The 10100-nt window shown below is 37.8% G+C and overlaps 1 protein-coding gene across 1 annotated transcript in view; it reads left to right on the forward strand.

Moving 5' to 3' along the window:
- Window positions 1-10100, forward strand: part of LOC119426098 (adhesion G protein-coupled receptor B2) — a gene marked incomplete at its 5' end in the record, with an annotated part of 23024 nt that overhangs the window by 10465 nt on the left and 2459 nt on the right. Inside the window, 4 exon segments of the mRNA XM_037693657.1 lie at window positions 2492-2664; window positions 2879-3592; window positions 7490-7525; window positions 9320-9433. Coding sequence (XP_037549585.1) covers window positions 2492-2664; window positions 2879-3592; window positions 7490-7525; window positions 9320-9433 — 1037 coding nt within the window.

A 10100-nucleotide genomic window follows, 5' to 3' on the forward strand; every position in this document is an offset into this window, starting at 1 on the left:
ATATATATATGCAATTTAGCTTTGATCCATCTGACATAATAGTGGGTAGTCTGAGTAAGACCAAGCATAAAGGGGAATCCGACGGCCTTCTAATGTCTTCAATCTCAAATGATTCATAACAGTTTATTCAAACGGTATGTTGTAAATATCAAAGTTCATGCTCAATAATCCAGGTAGAAAAATCCAACAAAGTTAAGTTATGTCCTCTGGATGTTTTGTTTTTGTTGAAACGTTTCATCTTCCATCCAAAAGACTTCATCAATCTGGGGAGCTGCAACAAACTCAGTTTTGTACTTTGTAAAAAAACACCTTCACATAGTGGGTCAACCACTTTGATCTAGATGCTAAGGTGCTAAGATTAGCATCTTAGCAGACTGTTGATGTATGAAACATTTCAACAACAAAAAAAAAAAAAAAAACACTGTCCAGAGGACCTGACTTAACTTTGTTGGGTTATTTTATAAAAGTTTTAACCATTTGTATCACCAGTAAACTGTTTTAATTTGTTTTTCCCCTACTATTGGAGTGTGTCGCTTGGGAGACTCATTTGTTGGTGGATCCTAAGATTGAAGAAGTCTTTTGGATGAAGGACGCAATGTCTCCTCAAAAAAAAAAAAAAAAAAGGAAAGAAACTGTCCAGAGGACTGGACTTAACGTTGTTGAATTATTTTATAAAGTTTTAACCACTGACATTTTGACATTGCCTTGTTATTCTGATAGAATAACGATACACTTGTTTAAAGTGCTACAGCTAGCTGCTGCTGTCACTGTTTGCCTTTGCAAGTATTCAAAGAGTTATGTTAAGACCCATGTGAGCATGGACTTTGTTGACCCATGTAACGCATCACAGTTGGAAATGTAAGTTTTATAAAATAGTTTATTTGTTTCGAAGTTGAGAATTTAAAAAACAGAAGAAATCCACTTTTTTCTTAGTCCCGCTCACTTAACTTGTCCATCTAAACAAACTTAAAATTGTATTTGTCTAAAGTGAGGTGTTTCAAAGTGCTTTATTCCTCCCCGTTTCCACAAAGTATAGTTAGCATTGTTCCCAAACTGATAAAAATTACTATTTAGTTTTGGACTTATTAACTGTTGCATTATGCCATAGAGACCATGACAGTTCGTCACATTGAAACAAATGTAATAATGCCAGATTCCTACATGCTGTAGGTCTTACTTTGAGCTTTTTGGTTTAATTCTATTTTTTTTTTTTTTGATGCACATGCTATTTGATGCAGATATCACATGGGTTTGATTTCATTAAACTTGTCCAGTCTAAATGATTCCCACCAGTAGCAGAGACAGATTTTAGCATTTGGCCATTTTGATTGCTGGTATAATCATTGACAGATCAGAACTGCAGAACTTTTAATCAGATATAAAGTCTTACATTTGGATAAATCTATGCCGTTTGAGCTGAAATGCTCTGTTATATATATTTTTTATTTTTTATAATACTGGTTTGGGTTTTGGTGTCCCAAGGTGTATTGTATGCATTTCATTTAATATAGCTGTGTCTCATTATATTCAATTGAGCATGAGTTTTAACATGAATGTAACATTTTTCATAATTTCCATTTTATTTGTCTTCTCAACTGAGTTTAGTTCCCAAAACTGTACTTTTCAAAAGGCATGGCATGATGCTGTTTTCCACATTTGGAACACGCAGGTATTGTTTTAAGGGTAGCCCTCACATCAGTGTGTGTTCTGACCAAGCTTCCTGCTGATAGCTGTTGATCTTACACACTTATAGTTAACATTGCTAACTTTCAATACAACTTTGCAAGTCAGATCAAAGATTCAGAGTATTCCAGGCAGTTTGGGGGCTGTCCCTTTAAATCTTAAAGTCACATCATGCCTTCACACAGTTCTAAAAGTGGTAAAACAGCTTGAGACCATTTTACAGTAGCTGTTAGGGACATGTATACCATATATAACTGTTTATCCTGGACATTTTGCATGGAAACAAATCTAAAGCTACATCATCAACTGTGAAATATGCATTTATTCACAAACAAACAAAAATGCTTCTCTTTGCTGAAAACACGTTTGCTTTTGTTTCACTATAAGAGCTAGAATTCCCAGTAATTGGTAATATTGCAAGGAAAAGTTAAATGATCTTGGATACTGTAAAATTCAAAAGCTCTGTTTAATTATTGGTTGACTGATTGATTGTTATATAAAATATACTTTTGGTGATGTAATTTGAATCCCCACTTTCAATTGGATGTAAATTATTTTTGAATCTGATATTAATTTGTACCATTTCTCTCAGTTGAAATTATTTTTTTTCTCCTATTAATACTTGTGAAAAATTCATTCTGTTCATTTTGAATCAATTTTCTAAATAGTTTTATTATTTTTCGCTCATGTAATGCCCCACCTGTAAAATCTTCATTGCTGCTACTCTATCTCTTCCTCGCTGGACATGTCACACTTGAACTGTGTTCCTGTTTGTTCAACTCCTTGTGCCTCCCTCATCTCTCTTCAGTCATTTTCAAAGAGGTTAACACCTGCAACCCAGCCACCATCACTGGAACCCTGTCTCGTATTTCCCTGGATGACGAGGACGATCCCAAGCTTGCAGCCCATCAGGAAGGGGGAGTAGGGATCAACTTTAGCTCTCTCCCTGGTAACATCCCACCTCCAAACCTCATTGTACAGGTACATGCAGCTCATCTTTCTAATCAAATACTTACTGACAGAGTAGATATTAAAAGGATTGAATGTCTTAGCTTGCCTGTTTAAAGTTAGACAAAAAATAAATAAATAAATAAATCACAACTCAAAGCAATAATTTAAATACTTGGATGCAAGACTGAAACAATGGAACTTTTTTTAATTGTCCCTAAATGTTTTTTTGTTTTTTTTCATCAAGGTTCCAACTTTAGGAGGCCTCAATGAGCTCAACGAGTCGCCCCTGAAGAAAGAGGTGAACTTGGATCAGCAAAGACAGTCGGCTCAGCAACGCAGTACCGCTCCAATTTACCTGTGTACTGAGAGTGGCCTGGGCTGGGCTCGACCACCCACTTCCTCCAACAACTCCCAGGATGGCAGTGCAGGAAGTGGAGGAAGTGGAGGGGGAGGAGGAAGTGGCGGAGGTGGAGAGGGAGATTACATGGTCTTACCTCGTAGGACAGTCAGTCTTAAACCTCCTGTGCCCTCTTCACAAGGAGGAGGCCTTGGACTGGGTGGCGAGGACAAGCCTCTCAATATCGCAGTGGAGGACCCTCCTTTTCCCCCACCTCCCTCTCCTCTGACCCTCCACCCAGCAGAGAGCGAGGCCTATCCGGTGGACTTTGTGCCATCCAGCGTGGGCGACATGAACATCACTATGAACCTAAATCGCTCATATGGGACTATAAAAACCATGCCCCATGGACATGGACACTTGATGGCTCAGGGGAGTCATGTGCACTCCCACGGAATGCACATGCATTCTCATGGGCATTCACTCCATCTAAAGCCGGGCCAGAGGCCATCAGTAAGGCAGATTCTGACGGGGGGGAGTACAGTAGAGAGAACCCGAACCTTGCCACGCAATCTGGGGAGCACCAACGCCAACACCAGCCTCTCTGCAGGATCCCTAGAGGTGGGTAAGAGGTGGTGAGAAAAGGGAAGGAAGGGTTCCAGATAACAGCTGAGCTTTTCACACTTTTCAGCTAAATGGATGTTTTACAGTAAGAATACTGTGGTGTGCCTACTTAAGTGATAGTAAAGTGATAGATGGAAGTTGAAGAAGCACTCTGGAAATTAGATCCAATTACTAAATGTCAGACTCAATCTATGCAAGAAAGCAAATATCTGCAAATGAGACAGTTTGCAGCAAATGTTCATCAGTAAAAAAAAAAACAAAAAAAACATTACAACTACAGGCTGATATGAATATTGAAAAGTAAACCTTCATCCCACTTTGAGATAGTTACGCCATTACTCTGTCCATATAACATAGCATACACTATGTGGTATATCATGACAAATAATGTGTTAAAAGGGATTTTTTTTAGACGTTGTGAGAGGACATTTTTAGAAATGTGTTTTCAAAATGTTAACTTGAGATACAACGTTATCTTGTTATGCATGCACTTATATCTCAGGATAACAAGAGTGAAGTTTAAAATAAACTTTGCGTCGCCAAGATAATGGGAAAACAAACCTAATTACCACTCAGAAGTGAATGAGGAAGAGTGATTTGCATGTGAGTTCACCTCGCAATAAGTATGGCTACTCACTGCATTTTCAAAGTTTTAATACATTTTTTTAATTTTTTTTTAACATGAAACACTTAAAATAATAAGATTGAACTTGCTCATTTATCTCGAGATAACTAAATAGTTAACTTGTAATTTTGAAAATAAATAAATAAAAATGTAGGTACAGCTTTGCTTGGCTTCCATAAGAGTAAGCTTTGTCTTTTCTATTTTTAACTGTACTGAACTTGGTTCTGCTGGAGGTTTCTTCCTGTTAAAAGGGAGTTTTTCCTTTCCACTGTTGCCTTTTGTGATTGCTCAGGATGAGCGATTACAACAAAGTGAAGATTCAACGAGTCTGCTGGCTTCCTTAGAGAACTTTACAAATTGGCTTTTCTATGTACAGTGCCCCAAGACAACATTTGTTGTGATTTGGCGCTATAATGTATAAATAAACTGAATTGAATGGAATTAATATGTGTTGCGTTGAACCAACACTGTCATTGTTAAATTTTGAAACAACAGTTTTAAAGACATGTTGTCTATCATGTACAAGAGCCATACACCAAACACAATGACAATACCGCTCATGTGTTCCTAAGAACAAGTCTGGTGTAACAGCTGCTGCTATTTTCAGCTGAGTAGTATTTATTGCTGCTGACTGAGACAACAAGTGCTGAAATGAGTCATTCTCGTAATGACAGACGGCTTCTTATTAGTTTACCGTCTCCACACAAGTGTGAAGCTGTTTGTGTGCAAAACCCTTTTCTAACCGTTCAAGGTGGCACAGCAGATGGACTGAGACTGACAGGATCAGAGGCAATACCCTAGGTGAATGTCTTTCAGCCCACTGTAACATAGCACACACACAACCATTGTTATACATACGTAAAGTACAGCCACATGGTAACATGGACTCATAAACACAGACAGCTTGAATACACTCTCCAATGGTATCTCGCTGATTCAAAAGGCTGATTAAAGAGATGGAAACATCACTTTCACTGAGACCTGCAGATGCCTCATTTGGGTCTGAGGAGGAGTCATTAAAACTCATAAAGAATCACTGTCAGAAGAGGTACGAGTGCACTCATGAATACCTAAGGGGGGGAGAATAATCTTGAAAGAAACCTGCTGAATATAATTTACTTGTAACTTATTGCTCTAATATCATCTGGTTTGAACATGCTTGATTCAAAGATTGATAGCAGAGAGCGCCTCTTAAGATTGAATCCCAGCAGTGTTTGGCTCCACAGTTTAAATACTGTATAGTGACATGGAATGGATGAATCACACGCGTACTTTATGGTTTTACCTCACTGTTGATTTTGTGTCATAAGCTTGGCAATTTGAACTCGAAGTGGATCAATTAGGGCATATGAAAGCTTCAGAAGCCAATTATTATTTTCCAAGGAAAAGCACACTTCATCAATTTTAAAGTGGCCTTTTGTCCACAAGTATTTAATTACTATTTTACCTTTTGTAGATAATGCTTTGAATGACATCAGTTTGGAGAAACAGAGTTTATTTCTGATTAGACTGACTAGCTACTAATGACTTGTCAGAGCAGCATATAGAATAAAGTGGACCACTTCTGTTTTAAAGCAACTCTAATCTTTACCAGGGTTTATGGTACAAATAAACTATAAATCTTTTCGCTTTTGTCAATTCTTCATCACATTGAAACTTATGCATTGGCAAATAAGTTTATGGATATTTACAGCTATAAAAAGTGACTGCAGCACCTACTTGAATAACTTATAAATCATCCAGGGCCACTTCTGGCACCACTGCTTTAATTTGCTTTGATGTATTGCATCACATAATTATTTGGTGCAAAACCGATTACAATGTAAAGGATTAAAGGATATATGTTGCATGAAATATCCCCTGGATGCCCTGGAAGTGGTAAAACTTGTTGTTACCACTATCATTTGCACCTGGAAATTGCCTAAGTATATTGTGTACTTACGTAATGTACAATTGACAGTGGTGTAAATGTTCAGAAATTATAGGTTTCAAGAACTGCTTTAAGACTTTTTAAATTGGAGTTGGTTTAAGTTTGCAGAAGCTCCATTTAGTTTTAGTAGCATTCTGACAAGCCATTAAGTTGCCAATCATGTCAAATGTAAACTTTATTTCTCTCAATCGAGGCTGGTCAAAGATCTGTCTACAACAGGTAAGCAAATTGAATAAATGTTTGGTCTTTCCACAGACACTCATTTCAAAAGCGAATCCCTTTAACATTTTGAAATTTTGAAATATAAACAGTGCATTCTTCCAAGAATCTGTTTGTGCATGTGAACAAATGAAAAAACGTGTTACTATGACATCAAATCAAAAGGAACTGATTGTGCTTGTATTTTGTATGAGTGAGTCACTGACTGCTTCATGTGTGCCTTGGCCAAAACATGCAATATACAGCCGTTGTATATGCATGTTGCATAAGTTTCATATTACACAACTCAATCATAGAAGGGCTGTTTGTAAGGTAAGGATTTTTTTTTTTTCGTAGAATGGGGGTGGCGGGCAGATGTAATTGCATTTAGTTTTCTAAACTCTAATAGCTAAATGCAGAATATGAGTAGGACACCTCAGGGAGAGAGCTTCCTCTGAGTGTTTTTTTTTCTTTCGGTCCCTGTCTGCCATAGTATCAGATCAGCAACTCTACCCTTTCCAAGAAATGAATACAGCTTTTAACCAACTGTGGAGAGCTACTCCCCTCTGTGCAAAATGCAAATGTCCCAGACAGCGAGAGCCAGATAGAAAGTAAAGAAACGGAATGCAATCCAGCGCAATGTGAGGGCCAGATGAGTTGGAAATGTCTGCAGCTGTTAAATTGGCAGCTTGTGTGCCATTTGCTAAAGCTGTGGAGGTACTTAGAGTGAGAGCAGTAGGTTCCAAACAAGATCAAGGAATGAAAACCATCTCTTATTTGCTTTTTGCAGCTTCCTCTTAAGCAGAATGCTTCCAGTACAACTTTGAAAAATAGCAAAAGGGAGGATTTGCCAAAATTGGAGTAAATGTATTGAAATTACATGAGCCAAGAAACGGTTATCTCTATAATTCTGGGTTATATTTCATGTTGCTAATCTCATTCAACTGAAATAATTTGCTTCTTGCCTTGACATTTTGTAATATCTGCACCATGTTGGGCAACTCGTACATTTAAGCCCTGCTCTTTTCACTGAACTATGGAACTGAGAGTTCCACAAAAAAGATTGAGATCGCAACAGTTCAATGGGATCAAGGGGTAGTCATTGATGCTGTCTTCTCTCCCCCTGCCCCTCCTCTTCCAGAGGAAAAGAGTACGGTACTCTGAGCTGGACTTTGAGGTAAGATGTCGGACCTCATCCCCTGTCATCAGCCTGTCTCTGCTTTCTTGTGCTTCTGCCAGGGCATAAGTAACACGTAGAGGAGCAAAAAGCACTGCTTAACCGCCCTCCTTTGTACATGTCTCCCCTGCACTTAGAGATACAAATTGTTCCAGAGCTCTTCTATGCTGTTTCTCCAAACATTGCTTCAAAACTTTTTTTTTTGTAATAAGAAAGAACGAGTATAAAAATAAAATAAAATGTAAGTTCAACTGACATACACAATCCAATCAGAAGTGTCACATCTTAAGGGGTCTTGGTTGAAGAAACAGCAGAGTGCTTCTTGTCTGGTTGAATTCTAGTGTGTTCTGGGTCAGAACATACAGTGTGTGCCCTCAGTTGATTTTGCAGATTGGAATAAAATTGTAGGACAATATGTGGTAGAGTGTTTGTGTCAGAATGACCCGGCTGTCTTGTGAATCTCCAGTCTCTATCAAACTCTCCTCACATTAAAATATAACTCTTGCTGCGCTTTTTGTTTAAAGTAATGCATTCATTTTTATTTACTTGTATGAAGACTGGCCATTCACTTTCCATCATGGAGACAAGTTCTAAATACAGAGGGTACGAGTGATGGCCGGCCAGTAGCAAGAATAATTGCAGATTATTTTAACAGAATGGCAAAGGTTCTGGTGAGTCGTCTGTGGCTACAATTTTCAAAGAGGAAGAACCTTTCTAAAAGCTCAAAGAAACATTCGGAACTAAAATATTTACACTTCAAATTAAGTTACCGGTGCTTGCAAATAATAAGTTTGAAAAACAATGGAACTACTGCAACATTTAAGTTCTACTGTCCTTTGACTGCAGAAGCAGAAGGAGTTCGGTCCAACTTTTAGGACATCAACAGTGTTTGCATCCTTACTAAGGGTTCTTTTGGCAATCTCCTTCTGGATGTTTATATATATATATATATATATATATATATATATATATATATAAATTACACTTAACAAGGAGGTAGTAGGGACTTACAAAAGAAAAATAAAATAGCAACATGAGAGTGCCCCTTCTGAAGTAATTGGAGCTGGTGCTAAGCTCTAGTAGTCGTGATTAAATGGGAGGGTAGGAGCTCTGGCATCTTGCCCTGTGCTCCTTTTAAACTCAAACTGCTTTGACTATTAGCCAATACCTTTGCAGAAAAAGCTCTGCCCATTAACACACACTGATAAATGCACTGAGAGGAAACTGCAGGTCTGAAATTATCGACTTTTGACGCAAAAATGTATACATATTATTCTTAAAAACTGTGATTTGAAGTTTTTTTTTTCGTTTTTTCTTCAGTAAACGGATTCTGGTGGATTTTGTTATAATATATTGTTGGCTGGTTAAATTGCTGCCTGTTTATAGGTTTTCATAGAGTTTGACAAATCCTGGAATTATCACATCCCTGTTTTTTAGTAGGAGCCAATATGTGCGGCGTGTACGCCATCTGTAATGGCATGTTTGTCAGTAAATGTAACCAAATTTCCATTTGAAGGACTCTTCTGCACCAAGCCAACTGCCAAATTCTAAAATACTGAGAAAGTGGATGAGCATGAATCAGCAACTGATTGATCGATCTGTCCGCTTCCCTTTTTAACTCCCTCTTCATGGCTGGCATTGCTGCAGTCCCTCAGCCTTTTACTCATTCTCCTGTCCGCCCCGTACATTAACCCTTGTCATACGACCTCCATTTTTTTTACTTTTTCTTTCGTTTTGTTAGTTTCTATTCATTTTTGCTGTCCCTTCCTGTTTTTTTTTTTGTTCCTTTTTCAGAAAGTGATGCACACTCGCAAAAGACATTCTGAGTTGTACCATGAGCTCAACCACTCGTCCAAGTTCCACACCATAGACAGGTATAACAGGGACCCCGCCATGTCCACATTCAAGGTAAGATCATTGTCCAGAGGCAGGATGGAGAAACCCCACACACACCTCCTCTGCACCCTCGCACTTTGTCACAATCCATAACCCCCACTGCTCCCATGCACAAAAATGAAGAGTAAAATAAAGATGAATGGAAAACAATAGTGACACTGCAGTTCTCAAACCATGATATTCTGAGCCAATCGTTCAGTCATTTACAACATGATCATTAGAATACAGTTGTAGTCATCGTGTTTCTTTTTTCACCACTTAAATCACTGCCTAAGAAACCTGCAAACATTTTAAATCCCTTTGATAGAACAGATAAAGTAATGTTAGCACTGCTTACACATTCAGTACCATTTGATTAATTCACTCATGTTCTAATTATCACAACCGTGAAGAATTGAACAATAACTACTTCATAAATATTTTTTAGAGGCACATTCTGCTCCATCGTTCACAGTGTAAATTAATTTTATACCTGATCTAATTGGCCTGAACTTCATTTATTTTCACAGTGTGCACCATTGCCTTTTTTAATGCATAACAAATAAAAAAAATAAAACAATAAAATTAAAAAAAAAGTTGATCACGTGAGTGGTTAGTGAAGGGATAATCCAACAAAGCTGGTTAATGAAATCCAATTTTGGTCATTTAAGACTAGATTATCAAACCACCTCAATGTCCT

The sequence above is a fragment of the Nematolebias whitei genome, chromosome 19, assembly GCF_014905685.2.
Source record: "Nematolebias whitei isolate Nwh7 chromosome 19, NemWhi1, whole genome shotgun sequence".
In the NCBI taxonomy this organism is placed as follows: Eukaryota; Metazoa; Chordata; class Actinopteri; order Cyprinodontiformes; family Rivulidae; genus Nematolebias; species Nematolebias whitei.